The sequence below is a fragment of the Hemiscyllium ocellatum genome, chromosome 14 (assembly GCF_020745735.1).
Source record: "Hemiscyllium ocellatum isolate sHemOce1 chromosome 14, sHemOce1.pat.X.cur, whole genome shotgun sequence".
NCBI lineage: Eukaryota > Metazoa > Chordata > Chondrichthyes > Orectolobiformes > Hemiscylliidae > Hemiscyllium > Hemiscyllium ocellatum.
The window spans coordinates 4,383,682-4,404,425 of record NC_083414.1 but is presented as its reverse complement, the minus strand read 5'-3'; the positions used below and the strand labels follow the sequence as shown (position 1 = coordinate 4,404,425).

General features: G+C 44.0%; 1 protein-coding gene across 1 annotated transcript in view; it reads left to right on the top strand.

The window, feature by feature from the left end:
- The first annotated feature begins 9,629 nt into the window (after positions 1-9,629).
- The window catches only part of txnrd3 (thioredoxin reductase 3), a 73,374-nt gene continuing 62,259 nt past the window's right edge, over positions 9,630-20,744 (top strand). Inside the window, exon 1 of the mRNA XM_060835323.1 lies at positions 9,630-10,134. Within this exon, the coding sequence (XP_060691306.1) occupies positions 10,018-10,134 (117 nt within the window). The 5' untranslated portion in view covers positions 9,630-10,017. The remainder of the gene's footprint in view (positions 10,135-20,744) is intronic.

Here is a 20,744-nt window from a genome sequence, read left to right as displayed (position 1 = left end):
AAAGGGTTGTCCCCTCACTCTGAGCATGTGCCCTCAGGTCCTTGGGTCTCCTATTAGTGGCAACATCTTCTCCACACCCACTCTACTCAGGACTGTCAGTATTTTCTAAGGTTCAATGAGATGCCCCCTCATCCTTCTAAACTCCAACAAGTATAGACCTAGAGATGTAATCCATTCATCCCCAAGATCATCTTTGTGAATCTCCTCTGGACCCTCTCCAAGGCCTCTCCAGCTCACCCTTCCTTAGATATGGGGCCCAAAAATGTCTTTGTTTTCTGTTCTTTAACAGCTGGAGAATGGCGGCTGAAGGAGGAGGCCACCAGCACTAGTGGCGACAAATCCAGGGTGAGCTGGACACAGCACCACCCTAGCCCAGGATCTCCTTGTGAGGGGGGAGCAGGTCATGGGCTGACTCCCCCTGGTCCGCACCCGCAGGCAGGACCAAGGATCCAAGTCCATAGCTAAGCACCTGGAGGAACGGAACCGTCAGTGAGAGGGACAGACGGTGGACCGGTGACAGCGTCTGGAGGAGGGTTGGATGGGGAACAGGTGGGATGAACATCCCTAGGCCTACGGCTCTGCTTGGACATGGCGGTGACAGGAGAGGCAGTGGCGGAGGCCCATAACCGAGACCTCCGAGTCATGATTGAGGGGCGGATGGGCAGAATAGCCTAATTTGTACTCCAATGTCTTATGGTCTTATAGTTTCAGAGACTTCAAGCAAAGTCAAGCAATGACTGGAGGAGCAGCCGAGGAGGAACAAGAAGAAGAGAGAAAGATGAACTTAATTGCAGTGAAGTCTTAGTGTTTCAAGATGGCGCCAGAAGATGGCGACACTTTGTGTATAACACATGAAAAAAAACACCTTTCACTGTATTTTTACATATATCTATAAAATGGGTGAGGTGCCAGATAACTGGAGAGTGGCTAACATTATGTCTTTGTTTAAGAAAGGAATAAGCGAAGTCTGGGAAGGATTATAGCCCTGTGACGTTGTCTTTGGTGGTGGTTAAGTTGTTGGAAATGATTACGAAGAAATAGGATTTGCTTGCATTTGGAGAGGTAACCAATCATTAGTGATAGCCAGCATTGTTTTGTGTGAGAGAAATCCTGTCTCACAAACTTGATTGAGTTTTTTGGAGGAAGTGACTGAGAAGATTGATGAGAGCAGAGCGGTAGACATCGTTTACTCAGATTTTAGTAAAGCCTTTGACAATGTTCCATACGGTAGCTTAATTAGTAAAGTTAGATCACAAGGGATTCATGCTGAGCTTCCCAGTTGGATACAAACTTGGCTTAACAGCAGGATACAGGGAGTGGTGGTAGAGGGTTGTTTCTCGCTCTGAAGGCTTGTGCCCTGGAGATCTTCCACAGGGATCGGTGCTGAATCCACTTTTGTTTGTCATTTATATAAATGATTTAGATGAGAAAGTAGAAGGCATGGTTAGTAAGTTTGTGGATGACACCAAGATTGGACAGTGAAAGAAGATTATCTAAGATTACAAAGAAATCTTGATCAATTTGGTCAATGGGCTGAAAAGTGGCAGATGGAGCTTAACTTGGATAATTGTGAGATATTTCATTTTGATAAAACAAACAGGGCAGGACTTTTACAATTAAAAGTAAGGCCTTGAGCAGTGTTGTAGAACAGAGAGACCTAGGGGTTCAGGTACATAATTGTTTGAAGTTTGTATCACATCAAGTGACTAAGAAGGCACTTGTTACACTTGCCTTCATTGCTCAGACCTTTGAGTATAGGAGTTAGGGTTGAAAATGTGTTGCTGGAAAAGCGCAGCAGGTCAGGCAGCATCCAAGGAATAGGAAATTTGACGTTTCGGGCATAAGCCCTTCATCAGGAAACTGCCCATCCTGATGAAGGGCTTATGCCCGAAATGTCGAATCTCCTGATCTTGGATGCTGCCTGACCTGCTGCGCCTTTCCAGCAACACATTTTCAGCTCTGATCGCCAGCATCTGCAGTCCTCACTTTCTCCTATAAGAGTTGGGGTGTCATGTTGAGGTTGTACAGGACATTGATGAGGCCTGTTCTGGGGTACTGTGTCTGTTCTGATTGCCTTGTTTTAGAAAGGATATTATTAAACTAGAGAGAATTCAGAAAGGACTTATCAGGATGTTGCCAGGACTGGAGGGTTTGAGTTCTGGAGAGAGGCTGGATAGACTGGGACTTTATTTACTGGAGTGTAGGTTAGGGACTGACCTTATAGAGGTTTATAAAATCATGAGGGGTATAAATAAGGTCAATGGCAGGTATCTTTTCCCTAGGGTGGGGGATGTCAAGGCTAGGGTGCATACTTTTAGGGTGAGAGAAAATTTACAAAAGATGTAAGAGATTTTTTTTTACACAGAACGTGGTTTGTGTGTGGAATTAACTTCCAGAGGAAGTGGTAAATGTGGGTAAAGTTACAACATTTTAAAATACATTTAAATAAGTACATGAATAAGAAATGTTTGAAGGGATATGGGCCAAATGCAGGTAGGTGGGATTAGCTTTGTTTGGGATTATGGTCAGCATGGACTGGTTGGACCAAAGGGTCTGTTTCCGTGCTGTATGACTCTATGAATTTACAACTCCAAATGTAAATCTAAAAATCTAAATCTAATAAAAAAGATTCACAATCTTCCAAATGAGATCTGATGAGAGGCCTTATACAGCCTCAACAGTACATCTCTGCTCTTGTATTCTAGCCCTCTTGAAATAAACGCTAACATTGCATCTGCCTTCCTAACTGCCAACTGAACCTGCATGTTAACCTTAAGAGTATCCTGAATTAGGACTTCAAGTCCCTTTGTGCTTCAGAGTTCTGAAGCCTTTTCCCATTTAGAAAATAGTCTGCTTCTCTATTCTTCCTAACACAGTGCGTAACCTCACAATTTCCCTCATTGCTTTCTGTCTGCCACTCTCCTAGCCTGTCCAAGTTCTTGTGCTACTCCCTGCCTTCTCAACACCACCTAGCCTTCCACCTATCTTTGTGTCATCTGCAAACTCAGCAGAGATGCACTCAGTTCCTTCGTCTGGATGTATGTAATGTACATCGTCCAGGTCATTGGACAAGCAATAGGAGAAACCATAGAACCATAGAGCTCGCGGAAGGATGTTCTGGCTTTGGGAGGACGTGGTTAATAAGTTGGCGAATGACACCAAAATTGGTGGTACAGTGGACAGTGAAGGTTACCTAAGAGTACAATGGGCCGGTGAGCCATGGAATGGCAGATGGAATTTAATTTAATTAGACACAAAGTGTTGTACTTTGGTAAGATAAACCAGGGCAGGATTTACACAGTTAATGGTAGGGCCCTGGGGAGTGTTGTCAAAAAGAGTGACCTAGGGGCGCAGGTACGTGGTTCCTTGAAAGTGACATCATTATAAACAGGCTGGTGAAGAAGGCTATTCCTGATGAAGGGCTTTTGCCCGAAACGTCGATTTTCCTGCTCCTCAGATGCTGCCTGACCTGCTGTGCTTTTCCAGCACCACTCTGATTTAAACTCTGGTTTCCATCATCTGCAGTCCTCACTTTTGCCTAGGGTGGTGAAGGCGGCATTTGGCACACTTTCCTACATTGGTACAGGAGTTGGGATGTTATGTTACAGCTGTACAAAACAGTGATAAGGCCACATTGGAGTACTGTGTACAGTTCTGGTTGCCCTGCTATAGGAAGGATGTTGTTAAACTGGAAAGGGTGCAGAAAAGATTTACAAGGATGTTATCAAATTGGAGAGTTTGAGTCATAACGAGAGGCAGGATAGGCTGGGATGTTTTTCTCTGGAGGCTGAGGGGTGATCTTGTAGAGGTTTACAAAAGCATAGACAAAGTGAGTAACCAAGGTCTTTTCCCCAAGATAAGGGAGTCCAAAACTAGAGGGCATAGGTTTAAGGTGAGAGGGGAAAAATTTAAAAGGGACCTGTGGGGCAACATTTCCTTCCAGAGGATGGTGTTCATACAGAATAAGCTGGGAAAGGTGAGTACAATTACTTTAAAAGATACATGGACAGATACATGGATAGGAAAGGTTTGGAGGGATAAGGTTCAAATGCAGGGAAATGGGACTAGTTCAGTTTAGGAACCTGGGTCAGCATGGACAAGTTGGACTGAAGGGTCTGTTTCTGTGCTGTCTGACTCTGTGAGAACAAAAATGAACAAAGAAAATTACAGCATAGGAATAGGCCCTTCTGCCCTCCACGCCAATCCAGATCCTCTATCTAAACCTGTCTCCTAGTTTCTAAGGATCTATATCCCTCTGCTCCCTGCCCATTCACGTATCTGTCTAGATACATCTTAAATAACACTGATGTGCCCACCCCTACCGCATCCACCGGCAATGCATTCCACCACCCTCTGTGTAAAGAACTTTTCACGTATATTTCCTTAAACTTTTCCCCTCTCATTTTGAACTCACTACTTGCTATCCACCCTGTCTATACCTCTCATTATTTTGTAAACCTCAATCAGGTCTCCCCTCAACCTCCATCTTTCTAATGAAAATAATCCTAATCTACTCAACCTCTCTTCATAGCTAGCGCCCTCCATACCAGGCAACATCCTGGTGAACCTCCTCTGCACCGTCTCCAAAGCATCCACATCCTTTTGATAATGTGGTGACCAGAACTGTACGCAGTATTCCAAATGTGGCTGAACCAAAGTCTTATACAACTCTAACATGACCTGCCAACTCTTGTACTCAGTACCCCATCCAATGGAGGAAAGCATGCCATATGCCTTCTTGATCACTTTGTTGACCAGTGTTGCCACTTTCAGGGTAAAATGGACCTGAACACCCAGATCTCTCTGTACATCAATTTTCTCCAGGACTTTTCCATTCACTGTATATTTCGCTCTTGAACTGAATCTTCCAAAATGCATCACCTCACATTTGCCCGGATTAACTCTGTCTGCCATTTCCCCACCCGACTCTCCTATCCACATTCTGATGTATTCCCTGACAGCCCCATCGTTATCTGCTATTTCACCAATCTCAGTGCCAGGTTCGGTGAACTGGCCATGCTAAATTGCCCATACTGTTCAGGGATGTGTAGGTTAGGTGCATGAGACAGAGGTATGTCCAAATCCCTCCAAACCCTTCCTATGCATATACCCATCCGGATGCCTCTTAAATGCTGTAATTGTACCAGCCTCCACCACATCCTCTGGCAGCTCATTCCATACACATACCACCCTCTGCGTGAAACAGTAGCCCCTTAGGTCTCTTTTATATCTTTCCCCTCTCACCCTAAACCTATGCCCTCTAGTTTTGGACTCCCCCACCCCAGGGAAAAAGTCTTTGTCTATTTATCCTATCCATGCTCCTCATGATTTTATGAACCTCTATAAGGTCACCCCTCAGCCTCTGACGCTCCAGGGAAAACAGCCTTAGTCTATTCAACCTTTCCATATAGCTCAAACCCTCCAATCCTAACATATCTTTTCTGAACCCTTTCAAGTTTCACAACATCTTTCTGATAGGAAGGAGACCAGAATTGCACGTAATATTCCAACAGTGGCCTAACCAATGTCCTGTACAGCCACAACATGACTCCCAACTCCTGTACTCAATACTCTGACCAATGAAGGAAAGCATACCAAACACCTTCTTCACTATCCTATCTACCTGCGACTCCACTTTCAAGGAGCTATGAACCTGCACTCCTAGGTCTCTTTGTTCAGCAACACTCCCTAGGACCTTACCATTAAGTGTATAAGTCCTGCTAAGATTTACTTTCCCAAAACGCAGCACCTCGCATTTATCTGAATTGAACTCCATCTGCCACTTCTCAGCCCATTGGCCCATCTGATCAAGATCCCGTTGTACTTTGAGGTAACCTTCTTCGCTGTCCACTACACCTCCAATTTTGGTGTCATCTGCAAATTTACTAACTGTACCTCTTATGCTCACATCCAAATCATTTATATAAATGATGAAAAGTAGTGGACCCAGCACCAATCCTTGTGGCACTCCACTAGTCACAGGCCTCCAGTCTGAAAAACAACCCTTGAGCCAGTTCTGTATCCAAATGGCTAGTTCTCCCTGTATTCCATGAGATCTAACCTTGCTAACCAGTTTCCTATGGGGAACCTTGTCAAATGCTTTACTGAAGTCCATATAGATCATAAAATCCTAAATTATCTTGAGAATGTGACTTTAAAGAAGTTCTGGGATCTATAAAGTACGAATTAATAAAATGCTACATAGATTGACTGCCTGCAGATTGTGTGCATTTTGAGCAAAATAGATTGTAGCTGCAAACATAATTTTGCAAATGCAAATTCACCCCATAGACGTATACATGTGTGCGTGGGAGAGAGAGGGAGAGAGAGTGTGGTTGCATGTGAGTGTAAGTGTGAGTGCAGGTGAGAAAGTGTGTGTTTGCATATATGCATGCTTGGTAAAGTGTATGTGTGAGTGTGATGGAGTATCAGCTTGTGGGAGGGTGTGCGCGTGGGTGTGAGTGTGGGGTGTGTATGTGTGTGTGTATGAGAGAGAGCCATGTAACCTCACCTTTAATACATCGTCTGAGCTGAGATGTCACCTTTTGTTTATGAAACCTTACGTTACCTCGAGAATGTGAGTTAAAAGAAGTCCTGGGACTTACATATCTAAAAGATGAATGGCATAACAGCAATCTAGGTTTGTTCAATATAACATTTCAGCTGTATGACAACTGTAATCTTTTGCTATAAATTCTGTGTCTTATGATCCTGCTCCACAGCTACCTAATGAAGGAGCGATGCTTAGAGAGCTAGTGCTTACAATCCGGTTTCCTCCCACAGTCCAAAAATGTGCAGGTTAGGTGAATTGGCCATGCTAAATTGCCCGTAGTGTTAGGTGTAGGGGAATGGGTTTGGGTGGGTTGTGCTTCGGAGGGTCAGTGTGGACTTATTGGGCCGAAGAGCCAGTTTCCACACTGTAAGTAATCTAATCTAAAACAAAACGGTTGGACTATAACCTGGTATTGTGTGATTTTTAAGTTTCTTACTTGCAGGTGAAAGTGCTTTCTACTGGGACAGGAAAGGACAGGTTTGATGGAACAGGAGCAGAAACCCATCTTCTCCTTCCAAACGGCCAACACAGTCTCTCTTCCTGTAACATCTCCAAGCCTGTAGAAGTGGAGGGGTAACTGGAAGGAAAGGGGTCTTTGCAGCTCCAACAGGGGTACATCAGGGCAAAACATGGTGGATGTCCCAAAGTGGGAATGGTTGGGGAAGAGGAGGTTCGTGCTTTAAACAGAGTTTGGAAAGTTGTCCTGAGAACGAAAACCTGGAAGCAATGCCTCAAAGAGACATGATGCTGACCCTCAGGATTGGTAAAAAACTATACAGATTCAGAAGTCTGAGTCCTGATGAAGGGCTCTTGCCCGAAACGTCGATTTTCCTGCTCCTCGGATGCTGCCTGACCTGCTGTGCTTTTCCAGCACCACTCTAATCTAGACTCTGATTTCCAGCATCTGCAGTCCTCACTTTTGCCTAGATTCAGAAGTCTGAAAAATTAAAAGAACTAAATAACTGGGCTCTGAGTAAAGGTATTTCAGTTTAAATCTGGATTAATTTCAATAGTTGAAGTCTTGCCCTAATGGTGTCACTCTCTTTACTCAGAAGGTCGTGGATTCAAGTCCCTAAAAAGAGGAAGATTTACATTTACATAGCACCTTATACAGACACAGTTTCAGTGTGCTTTACAGCCAATGGACTATTTTTGAAGTATGGTCACTATCTAACAGAGGAAGTGGAACAACCGATGTACACACTGCAAGTCCCACAGGGATTTCTAATTAAATATGTCATGTTGCTACATAACATCCTGACCAGCAGAAGTAATAGTTAACTTTCCCTCTCGCCAACCCCCATCACTAATTGGTCAAGGTGGAACTCTCTGTAACTTCTGTTATAACTTGGTCAGTGAACCACATTTTGAACCAGGTCTTCAACAAGTTAGAGATGGAGAGGTTTAGAAAGGAAATTCCAGAGTTTGGGATCCAGGTAACTTAAGGCACAGTTGCCAATTCCAGTGATAGAAATTGATGATTTTTCAGAGGTGTGAATGAGAGTCATAGAAATTTACAGCGCAAAAATGGTGGTTCTGTGGTTAGCACGGCTGTCTAACAGTGCCAGGAACCTGGGCTTGATTCCACCCTCAGGTGACTGCTGGTGTGGAGTTTGCACATTCTCCGTGTGTCTGTGTGGGTTTCCGCCTGTAGACCAAAGATGTTAGGTGTACTGGCCATGCTAAATTGCCCAGGGTGTCTGGATTAACCATGGGGTTTACAGGGATAGGGTCAAATGCCTCTTCAAGAGTTGGTGTGGACTGCTTCCACACTGTAGGGATTCTATGGAAAAGAAGTCCTTTAGCCAATCACGTCTGTGCTGGCCTTTGAGTTCTATCCATTTTAATCCCATTTTCCCACACTTAGTTCATAGCCATGTATGCAAGTGGCCATCTAAATAATCCTTAAACGTTTTTGGTTGAGATATCAGTGGGATGTGGAACTGGAGGAGGATAGGGACTGAATCCTTTTATTGACTCCAATGGTCAGCTGGCAAAAGTGAGGACTGCAAATGCTGGAAATCAGAGTCTAGACTAGAGGGGTGCTGGGAAAGCATCCGAGGAGCAGGAAATTCCTGATGAAGGGTCGATTTTCCTGGCCCTTGGATGCTGCCTGACCTGCTGCGCTATCACAGCACCACTCTGACCTAGACTCCAATGGCCAGCGCCTTTCTCTCTGAATTACCACGCACCTCCACAGGGGGCGCACTCACTCGGGCTGTCGCCATACGAATGGCTCCGGCGACTTCAGGCGTCTAGAACGATGCCTGAGGGGTCCTGAAGCAACATTCAGGGTGGGTCAGGGGAGAAAGCGCCGAAATACTGTAAATCCCAGTCCCTGAGTCAATTGGTGGGTGCGTGATAGCGGAATGGAGATGTGTGTCGGCCAAACCCACCCCCAAACAAAACCAGCAATTGCTGGAAAATGTCAGCAGGTCTGGAGACATCTGCAGAGAAAAATCAAAGTTAACGTTTGATTAATGTTTCGGATCGAGTCACCCATCCTCAAAACTTTATTTCAGACCTCCAGCATCAGCAGTCCTTTGTTTTGTTTTAGCTTGATCAATCAGAACCCACCCCTCCCCTCAGGCATGTGGGGAGAGAACATTGCCGGGGCGGCGCGTGCGCACTGAGGCGAAGCGTCTGCCCCGCAGAGCAGGTCCCCGGGAAAGAGCGTGCGTAGTGAGGCGGAGCGAGACGCCCGGGAGAGCGCGTGCGCAGTGAGGCGGAGCTGGCCGCCCGGGAGAGCGCTTGCGTATTGAAGCGGAGGGGGCCGTCCGGGAGTGCGCGTGCGCAATGAGGCGGAACGGGCCGCCCCGGAGGGCGCGTGCGCAGTGAGGCGGAACGGGCCGCCCGGGAGGGCGCGTGCGCAGTGAGGCGGAGCGGGCCGTCCGGGAGAGCGCGTGCGCAGTGAGGCGGAGTGGACCGCCCGGGAGAGCGCGTAACGCAGTGAGGCGGAGCGGGCCGCCCGGGAGAGCGCGTGCGCAGTGAGGCGGAGTGGACCGCCCGGGAGAACGCGTGCTCAGTGAGGCGGAGCGGGCTGCCCTGGAGAGCGCGTGCGCAGTGAGGCGGAGTGGACCGCCCGGGAGAACGCGTGCGCAGTGAGGCGGAGCGGGCTGCCCTGGAGAGCGCGTGCGCAGTGAGGCGGAGCGGGCTGCCCTGGAGAGCGCGTGCGCAGTGAGGCGGAGTGGGCTGCCAGGTTCTGACTGTGGCGGTGGCGCGCGGGGCGAAGAGCGGTGAAGCTTCGCGAAGTTTCTCCGCCTGTCACCTTGTCGAACCCTCTCCTCCGCAGGGTTTAGTTGCTCTTTTCAGCGAATTGTTGCTTTCCGTGAGGTAAAAGTAAGGTCGGAGGAGCTCATTTATCGGTTCGAGTCGGTGCGTTGGAGGGGCAGCGTCGCTTGTCCCGGTCCCGGTCCCGGTCCCGGTCCCGGTCCCCTCTGTCCCCGGCCCCGGCCCCGGGCACCATGCCTCCGACCGGTTCCTCCGTCACTCACGAGGAGCTCAAGCTCCGCATCCAGCGTCTCATCGATTCTCATCATGCGCTGGTGTTCAGCAAATCTTTCTGCCCGTATTGCAAGAAGGTGAGTCCGGGGTCGCGGCCTGGGGGTCGGGGTCGGGGGCGGGGGGTGTCAGGGGGCAATGTGTTAAATTATCTCTCCGTTAAGTGTGCTGAGTTCGAGTTTACCATCGTCCTTGCAGTTTGTTTTTGTGATAAATACCCGTCTGTGTGGGTGTAAGGGTAGCTCCCTATGTAAACATGTCACGCTGAGGCAGCTCACCTCCCTCCCCCACATCCCCACCTGAATTATCCGTCAAACTGAGACTCTATAAACCGTCAGAATAAATGTTTTGGAGGGGCCGGTGTTGGACTGGGGTGTACAAGGTTAAAAATCTCACAACACCAGGTTATAGTCCAACAGGTTTAATTGGAAGCACTAGCTTTCGGAGTGCTGCTCCTTCATCAGGTGGTTGCTATTATAATGGTTTACTGTAATGTTTGACTCTGTACCTGTCCTTTGGCAGGCTGAGACCGGAAATCACAGCAGGTTATCTCCGAATTGCGTGGAGCCATACATGTATCTGCTCCCTCGGGTGAAGCTAATTGTTTCCTTGAATAAGACTGTCTGTTCTGACTATATACCTTACTGATTGCCCTCTATCAACATACTTCCTTACCTATTAATGATGATTTGGAGATACCGGTGTTGCACTGGGGTGTACAAAGTTAAAAATCTCACAACACCAAGTTATAGCCCAACAGGTTTAATTGGAAGCACTAGCTTTCGGAGCGCTGCTGCTTCTGGTAGCTGTGGAGGACACAATTGTAAGACACAAACTTTATAGCAAAAGTTTGCAGTGTGACGTAACTGAAATTATACTTTGCGTGATCCGTAATCCTTTTGGAATCTTTCCTGCTTGCCTGCATTCCTGTAGAAACTTGATGTCTGTGTCAAAATGTGCAATCTTCTTGGAGATCCTCTCCACTTTGAGCCGGCAGTTAGTGGGGTCGATTTGGAGGAGCCAGTGTTAGACTGGGGTGTACAAAGTTAAAATTCACACAACACCAGGTAATAGTCCAACAGAATCATACGGGATTATTTGGAAGCACTATCTTTTGGACCACTGCTCCTTGAGGTGGTTGTGAATGATTGTTTCACTACCAGCCAAATGTGATCACTGTTAACATGTTGTACAGTTGGAAGCTGTTTTGCACACAGCAGGATCCCACCAGCAGCTTTGAGATAACAATCAAATGTTAATTTCAATGATGGACCATGTCCTCAGGGCCTTTGGGAGAACTGCCCAGCTCTTTAAATAGTGGCAACTTGTACGCTCAGGCAAAAGTGAGGACCGCAGATGCTGGAATAAAGGGCTTTTGCCCGAAACGTCAATTTTCCTGCTCCTTGGATGCTGCCTGACCTGTTGTGCTTTTCCAGCACTACTCTGATCTAAATTCTACAACTTCTATGCTCATCTGAGAGAGGATTAAACATCTTATTTGAGAATTGGTGCAATCAACAGTGTAGCCCTCCCTTGGTACTGCATCGATAGTTAAGTTGGGATATCTGGTTGGCATGGACAAGTTTGATTGAAGGGGCTGTTTCCGTGCTGTACATTTCTATGACTCAATGATAGTGTGCTCAGGATGAATATATGCAATGGTACAGTGTTGAAAGCAGCAGCAATTGGGGAAATGTTCTTAGTGGTTGCATAGTCTTAATGCAAAAAAAAGCATAAATTGACAAACATGGGATCTGAAACAGGAATATAACATTCCTCTCAGTCATCTATTATCAAGTATGTATGGATTTTTCAGGCAGTATGATTCTGTAAAACATCACAGCAAAACTTAATTAAGATCCCAGTTGAATGGTTCTGTTTATCTAAAATGCATTATATGAATTTACCCGTTTTTCGTGATCAGATGTCAGACTGCATCCCTGAATTCATTCAAAAGCATTCCGTGTTCCAATGTAATACTGAATAGAGCAGTGTACAATACTTCAAATTACGTCTTTGAGAAGAGACTTAAATTGAGGACTTCACAAGACAGATCTTGTAGATTGTGCTGTTTGATCAAGAGTTGTTTCCCTTCTGTTTTAGTCAATGATACTCCCTCAATGAACACACATTAATGGATCATTTTATGTCAGTCACTGCGTGTAGAATGTTGAACATTGGCTATTGTATTTGCCTATATATAAAGGTTGCACTTTGGAAGTGATTTCATTCAATATAAGGATTGTCTGATATCCTGATGATGTGATAAGCTGCCATGGAAATAAAAGAGTGTTATTTCTGCTTTATCCCCTTTAACTGTTGCTTTGTGTGTGGCACTTCGTAATATCCTGAGGCACTTCCCTGTTGCAGAGAAGGCAGAACAGAACCACTACAATAAAGATCGAAAAATGAAGAAATGTTTATAATGTGTTTCACAACCACTGGACACTTTAAAGTGCTTTTACATACCATTTGCATAATTATGAAACATGGACACTTGTAGTAAATATACTCTGAGATATGATAATTAGGAAACCAGCGAACTACAGTTATTTTGTATGCTCAGATCAACTCAATGCATTTCTACAAACTTAAGGGTCATGTGAGAAAAAGTAGTCGATCGGCTATGGAAAAGACTAGAGGAGCCAAATGGCCTTCTGCCCCTTTATCCTGTAAACCAGTTCTCTCATCTAATGATTAGAAAAGCAGTCTTAAAGCAAGGTTTGGGAGAGCATATACATGCATGAGCTGCTTTTGGCTCTTACAAAATTAGTGCCATTTTGTATCAGATCATTGAATGGAGTTTGCATTTTTTTATAAATGCTAAAGTATTGGATAGGTGAGAGATGTGAGGATGGCAGTTTGCAGAGGAGTATAGAGAGGTTAAGTGAGTGGGCAGATGGGACGTAATGTGGGGAGATGTTGGGGTTGGAATGGAGGGTAGGAGGTAGGAGTGAATGGGGGAAGGGTGGACAGATTGGGGCTGTCTCTGTCACGGCAGCAGCTAGAAATGAAGAGGTCAAGAGCGGGTAACAGACCAGCACGGGGTGCCCAAGTGGATGGGCTATGTTGAAGGTGGAAGAAGGAGTCTGTGGGTGAATGGGATTCTTGATTGAAAAAGTGGGCTTGGAGGCGATGGAAGAAATGTTCAACGTTGCTTATTAACAGATGTCGAAGATTCTTCTAGGGCCTGACAGCAGAGGTGCAGAAAGGTTGCTTCCCCTTGTGGGAAAGTCTACGACCAGAGAGGATAATCTCAGAGTAAGAGGTTATCCAATTAAGAAAACAATGAGGAATTTCTTCTTGGCGTGTTGTGTATTTGTGAAATTCTTTACTTTCATGTCTTACAGTCTTGTAAATCATTATCGGAAGGGGTGGTGAGAGCATGTATTGGATACTGCATAACATTTGTCTCTTTAGGAAGTTGTTGGAAGCAGGTTTTCACCAATTCTTGGTAGGAAAGGGTTATCTTTAAGATTGAGAAAATGAACCTATACCCTTTGGAATTTAGAATTAAAGCTGATCTGATTGAAACATTCTGAGGAGGCCTTGACAAAGTAGGTCATGAAACGATAAGCCCCTCAATGAAGGAATCAAGAACCATGATCACAGTTTAAATATTAAGGACCTTCCGTAGAAGGCAGATACTTTTTTTTTCTTCAAGTTCTTTCACCTATGGAATATTTGACAAGCCTTAATTGATTGTTTTAGGGAGGCGTCCTATGCAAATCAAAGTGGGAATCAATATTTGTTGACTATAAGAGATGTATCTACTAAATTTCTGGAGGCCATTCCATTGTGCAATATCATAGCTCAAAAGATTGTAGAAGAGTTACTCAATTTTTTATTAGATTTGGACCACCCTTATAAATACAATTTGACATCAAAATATTCAAGGACATTATAGTTAGCTTAAGGATATGGAAGTTTTACCCTCAAAATAGGGTAATTGAATTTACTCAAGGCTGACGTAGAATATTGGTCAACAAGAGAGTCAAGGATCTGTTTGTGTGCTGGTGGTAATTGTGATTTAGTTGGCATGGCTGTGGGGAGAGGAACATGGAGCAGAGACCACGGTCAATTAAACCAAGATCTTATCGAATGGCAGTTGAGTCAAGGGGCCAAATGACCTTCTCATTCTAATTCTTGTATTTTTCTAAACTTTCAGACGAGGCATACAAATAGCTTCCTCTGTGCTATAAAACTTTCTGCTTTGCAGTTGCACTCAATCTTGTCTTTGTGAATGGTGCCTCTGGGGGGGAAACAACCTCTTGTTTCAGTTGTTTTTCTCCGCACTTATCTTTTTGAAATACTCAAATTATTTGTAACCATGTAATTCTGTGGCAAAAATAGTAATTTTCAGTTATTTTAAGTTTCCTGATGGTTTTGTTTATCATTTTTTTTGTACTGTTTGAATTAACTTTGTGTTTCAGTGTAATTAATGGAGTCATTTTTTTCAGTCTGTTATTTTACAAAAACAGATCGAAGAGAAAATAAAGACGAATTGAGAGACAAGTACATAAACAAGTACAACTTCAGGTTCCCCTTCTCGATACAAAACCACTTGTTGCCACAGAATTGTTTGACAAAAGCAGGGAAGTTCTCCCTAGTGCCCTGGCACATATCTACACCTTGTTCAGTATCATGGAAAACAGATTATCTAGTCACTATCACTTTTTTTTCCTTATGGAAACAGCTGTGCACAACATGAATCTTGCATTTTTACACTTCAAAGGTGACTACATGTTAAAAAAAGCTTCATCAGCTGAGAAATGCCATGGGACATTTTTTAGTTACAGAAGACACTATATAAATGCAAGTCTGTCTTTTCGAAAAGACAGACTTGCATTTATATAGTGTCTTCTGTGACTAAAAAATGTCCCGTGGCATTTCTCAGCTGATGAAGCTTTTTTTAACATGTAGTCACCTTTGAAATGTAAAAATGCAAGATTCATGCAAAATGACTCCATTAATTACATTGAAACAAAGTTAATTCAAACAGTACAACAAAGTGATAAACAAAACCATCAGGAAGCTTAAAATAACTGAAAATTACTATTTTTGCCACAGAATTACATGGTTACAAAATAATTTGAGTATTTCAAAAAGATAAATGCAGGAGAAAAACAACTGAAACAAGAGGTTTTTTCCCCCCCCCCGGAGGCATCATAGATATCCCAACCCAATCTAGTCCCACCTGCCAGCACCCAGCCCATATCCCTCCAAACCATTCCTATTCATATACCCATCCAAATGTCTTTTAAATGTTGCAATTGTACCAGCCTCCACCACTTCCTCTGGCAGGTCATTCCATACACGTACCACCCTCTGAGTGAAAAAGTTGCCCCTTTAGGTCTCTTATATTTTTCCCCTCTCACCCTAAACCTATGTCCTTTAGTTCTGGACTTCCCCAAACCCAGGGAAAAGACTTTCCCTATTTACCCTATCCATGCCCCTCATAATTTTGTAAACCCCTATAAGGTCACCCCTCAGCCTCCGATGCTCCAGGGAAAACAGCCCCAGCCTGTTCAGCCTCTCTCTCTAAAGCTCAAATCCTCCAACCCTGGCAACATCCTTGTAAATCTTTTCTGAACCCTTTCAAGTTTCACAATATCTTTCCGATAGGAAGGAGACCAGAATTGCACACAATATTCCAACATCTCAAGTGGGGTTTAAGGGAACAAAAAGCAGCAGTTAAATATATATATTAAAAAACTTTGCTTTTATTTAAATTAGATAAATGTAAAACATCATTTTTATGCTATCATGTTTGCTAAGTGCTATGAAAAAACACTTAAATTGTACTGTGGACAGATATTGTAACTCAGTGGTACAAAAGTAGCAATAGAGTTTTGTAAGTGTCCACAATCCAACTGTTGTATTCGTAGAATCCCTATAGTGTGGAAACAGGGCCAATCCTCTGAAGAGTATCCCACCCAGACCCATTCCTCTATCCTTGAACACTTTGAGCAATTTAGCATAGCCAACTCACCTAACCTGCACATTTTTGGACTGTGGGAGGAAACCAGAGTGCCCGGAAGAAACCCATGCAGACACTGGGAGACAGTTGCCCAAAGGGTAGAATTGAACCCAGATCCCTGGCGCTGTGAGGCAGCAGTGCTAACCACTGAGCCACCATGTCACCATCAAATTATGATCTAAATTGTGAATCAATTTCCCTTCCAATTAACTCTGCATTGTTTAACTCGTTAAAATAGTAAAATATCTAATTTTCCTTTTTGTTTATAACTTCCCAACTCACTTTGTGATTATATTGCAAAAATGCTCATTTTTTCCCTTCCTGCTCAAAGAACTTATGCATGCTGGGTTGCATTGGTTTTGGTAGTCCTCTAGTGTAAATGGCTATTGTTTGTGTTAACAGAACCCGAGGAGAGCAATTGACTTTGAAACTTTGCCATCTCAATTCTGGGGTATTTCAGTTTTAGTCTGTTGTCCAACATTTACTGTTGGTCCTTAACCTTTCAGGTTTAGACCAAGGCTGTTAAGAACTGAGTGGCCTTGGTGAAATCCAAACCAAGTAGCAGTGAACATTTTACTGTTGTGCAAGTGCTACTTGATAGCACTGTCAGTGATCTCTTCCATCATGTCAAGCATATACTGATGGGTTGGCTGTTGCTGTATTGAATGTATTCTGTTTCTTGTGGACATGGCATTCTTGGGTTATTCTCCACATTGCTGAATAGATGCAAATTTTGTAACTGCACTGGAACTTTTGGCTAGGGGTGCTGCTAGTTCTTGACCACAAGTCTTCAGTACTGTTACTGGAATATTTTCAAGGCCCCAAGCCTTTGCAAAATCTAGTTGATTCAGCTGTTTCTTTCACTCATAGGGTGAGTTGAAGTTGCCAAAAACTGGTGTCTGAAGTTGGAGAAAGCTGAGATGGATCATCCATTGAATATGGGTGGCATGGTGACTACCTCAGCACCGGGGTCCTTGATTCAGTTCTAGCTTTTGTTAACTGTATGGAGGTTGCGTTTTCCCTCTATGTGGATTTTTGTGGGGTGTTCCGGTGTCCTCCTACAGTCTAAAGATATGCAGGCTCGGTGAATTTACCATGGTAAATGTGGGGTTACAAGGGTAGGGTGGGCTGCTCTTTGGAGGGTTGTTGCAAAATGGCTTCTTTCCACACAATAGGGATTCTATAATTCTACGAAGTACTTCTGGCTGAACATGGTTGAAAGTGCTTCAACCTTGCCTTTTTCATGGAGGTTCCCCATCACCACCTAGTTTCACTGTCTATCACCATTGACGGACTGACTATTGTGTATGGGATTGCTTAACTTTGTCTATGTCTTGTGGTTTGGCATGTATGTAGTCCTGCATCGCAACTTCATTAGATTGACGTCTTGTTTTTAGTTATGCCTGGTGATGCTCCTGGCCTGCTCTCCAGCAATTGTTCTTAGATCCAGCATTGAACTTCCAACTTGATGATAGAATGGGAAGTGTGCCAGGCCATGAGATTATAGCTAATGGTTGATGACAGTTTTACTGATGGACCCCAGCACCACATGGATGCCCAGTTTTGCAGTGTGAGATCTATTCTGTGTACCATGGTGCTAGTGTCACACAACACAGTGTGAACATGGGAAGCGTGTTGTAGGTTCGGGGGAGCTGGCAGTAGGTCATAATCAGCAGGAGATTTTCTTGCCATGTTTGACTTTGAAGTGTAGTCACTATTGTAAGTATAAAAATGGCAGTTTGTGCACAGCAGATTTGAAAATCACTAACTACCAACATGAGAATTACCAAAGATGCATCTTAGTAAAGATTGCTGGACAAATATAGGGTATGGACAGGAGAGTAAACTTGAGGCAAAATTATATCAGTCATGATCTTAGCAAACCAGCAGATTCGACTCTAGTATCTGTAACATCTGGTGTAATTTACCTTCTCTGCGGCAAAGGACCTTCTGAGTTCACCTGAGCGGGTGAATGAGTAGCTAATTTAATGTCTCATCAGTATTGTGGCATCTCCAACATTGCAACATTCCCTCAATTCTGCATTGGAGTTTCAGCCTGTGTTTATTTTCAGGTTTCTGGAGTGGGATTCAAACCTATACCTTATTCAAGCAAGAGTGCGATCAGCTGGTCTTCACTGATGTGTGTCCATAGGCTTGAGATGCTGTTTGAGTACATAGGCCATTTAGCCCCTAAATTTTGTTCTGCTGATAAGGTCACGATTGTAGTTCAATGCTACTTTCCTGTCCACCTCCTAAACCTTGGCTGAAAAGGTTAGTAGATATGTTTGGATTGGGTATAGTGAAGGAGGGTAGTATTTTATAGAACATAGAACATAGAAAAATACAGCGCAGTACAGGCCCTTCGGCCCTCGATGTTGCGCCGACCAAATCCTACCCAACCTACACTAGCCCAATAACTTCCATATGCCTATCCAATGCCTGCTTAAATGACCATAAAGAGGGAGAGTTCACCACTGCTACTGGCAGGGCATTCCATGAACTCTCAACCCGCTGCGTAAAGAATCTACCCCTAACATCTGTCCTATACCTACCACCCCTTAATTTAAAGCTGTGTCCCCTAGTAACAGCTGACTCCATTAGCGGTAAAAGGTTCTCAGTGTCTACCCTATCTAAACCCCTAATCATCTTATACACCTCTATCAAATCTCCCCAATCCTTCTTTTCTCCAATGAGAACAGGCCCAAGTGCCCCAGCCTTTCCTCATACGATCTTCCTACCATGCCAGGCAACATCCTGGTAAACCTCCTCTGCACTCGTTCCAATGCCTCCACATCCTTCCTATAGTATGGCGACCAAAACTGCACACAATACTCCAGATGAGGCCGCACCAGAGTCTTATACAACTGCAACATGACCTCAGGACTCCGGAACTCAATTCTTCTACCAATAAAGCCCAGTACACCATATGCCTTCCTCACAGCACTATTTACCTGGGTGGCAACTTTCAGAGATCTGTGTACATGGACACCAAGATCCCTCTGCTCATCCACACTACCAAGTAGCCTACCATTAGCCCAGTAATCCATCTTCTTGTTACTCCTACCAAAGTGAATGACTTCACACTTAGCTACATTGAATTCCATTTGCCACCTTTCTGCCCAGCTCTGCAACCTATCTATATCCCGCTGTAACCTGCCACATCCTTCTTCACTGTCCACAACTCCACCGACCTTTGTGTCATCTGCAAACTTGCTCACCCAGCTTTCAAGCCCCTCCTCTAGATCATTTATAAAGATGACAAACAGCAACGGTCCCAAAACAGATCCCTGTGGTACACCGCTAGTAACTGCACTCCAAGATAAACCTAGTCCATCAACTACTACCCTCTGTCTCCTTCCAGCCAGCCAATTCCTAATCCAAACCTCTAATGCACCCTCAATGCCATACCTCCGTAGTTTTTGCATTAGCCTACCATGGGGTACCTTATCGAACGCCTTGCTAAAATCCATATACACCACATCTACTGCTTTACCCTCATCCACCTCCTTAGTCACCTTCTCAAAGAACTCAATAAGGTTTGTGAGGCACGACCTGCCCTTCACAAAACCATGCTGACTATCCTTGATCACATTATTCCTATCCAGATGTTCATAAATCTTATCCCTTACAATTCTCTCTAAGACTTTGCCCACAACAGAAGTGAGACTCACTGGCCTATAGTTACTCGGGCTGTCCCTACTCCCCTTCTTGAACAAGGGGACCACATTCGCTATCCTCTATTTTGTGGGCTATGTGTTTTCTTGATTTGTTGGTTCACATTGTTTATATTTAATATAAGTAGTTTAAAGGAATATATTAAAATTTACAAGGAATCTGTCAATTAATAGTTTGAAATCTACTTTGTTCTCTGCTTTTAAAAAACTTAAGTTTATTGAACAATTGCATATCTTTCTACCAATGTTATGTTTTGCAGTGTTCAGTAAGAGGGATGTATATTGTGCTGAATACCATTGTATAATTTTCTTGAAATAATTGTTGTTGGTGTTTGACCTTTGCAATTGTTTGAAATTGCATTTCTCGCCTCTTAAGGCGTGATGTTATTAGCTACAAGGCTGTCACTAAAGTGTTATGGTGCTTTTAGCCCATCGAAACTCATTGAATCTCCAACTAAGCATTATGACTTTGTACCCTTATGCTATAGCAATGCACATTATTTCCATTTAAGTAATCATCTGATGCCTTATTGAAAGCCTTGATTGAAGTTGCCTCTGCCATGCTTCAGGTAATGCATTCCAGATCAGAACCATTTATTGTGCGCAAATATTTTTTTCCATTGCATTTATTTTTGCACATCACTTTAAATCTGTGTCTCTCTTGATCTTCTCTTAACTTTCTTCTCTGCAAGGAAAACAGTTCCAACGTCTCCAGCCGATGTGCTTAACTGAAATTTTTGATCCCTGGGACCATTGCCATTAATCTATTCTGCACTCTACAGTCCATTTGCATCCTTCCTAAAGTGTGGTGCACAGTACTCCAGCTGAAGTCTAGCTGGTGTCTTATACAGCTTCAGCACATAATCGCCCTCCTCTTGTACTCAATGCCATTATTAAAAAAAAGGATTGCTCTCTACATCTCTCCTGTTGCTTTTAATGACTTATGAGCACCCTTTCTTTCATACAGTCTCACTAAGTTCTTATTACGAAAAGCACTACCTCACATTCCTCCACATTGAATTTTATTTGCCCATTT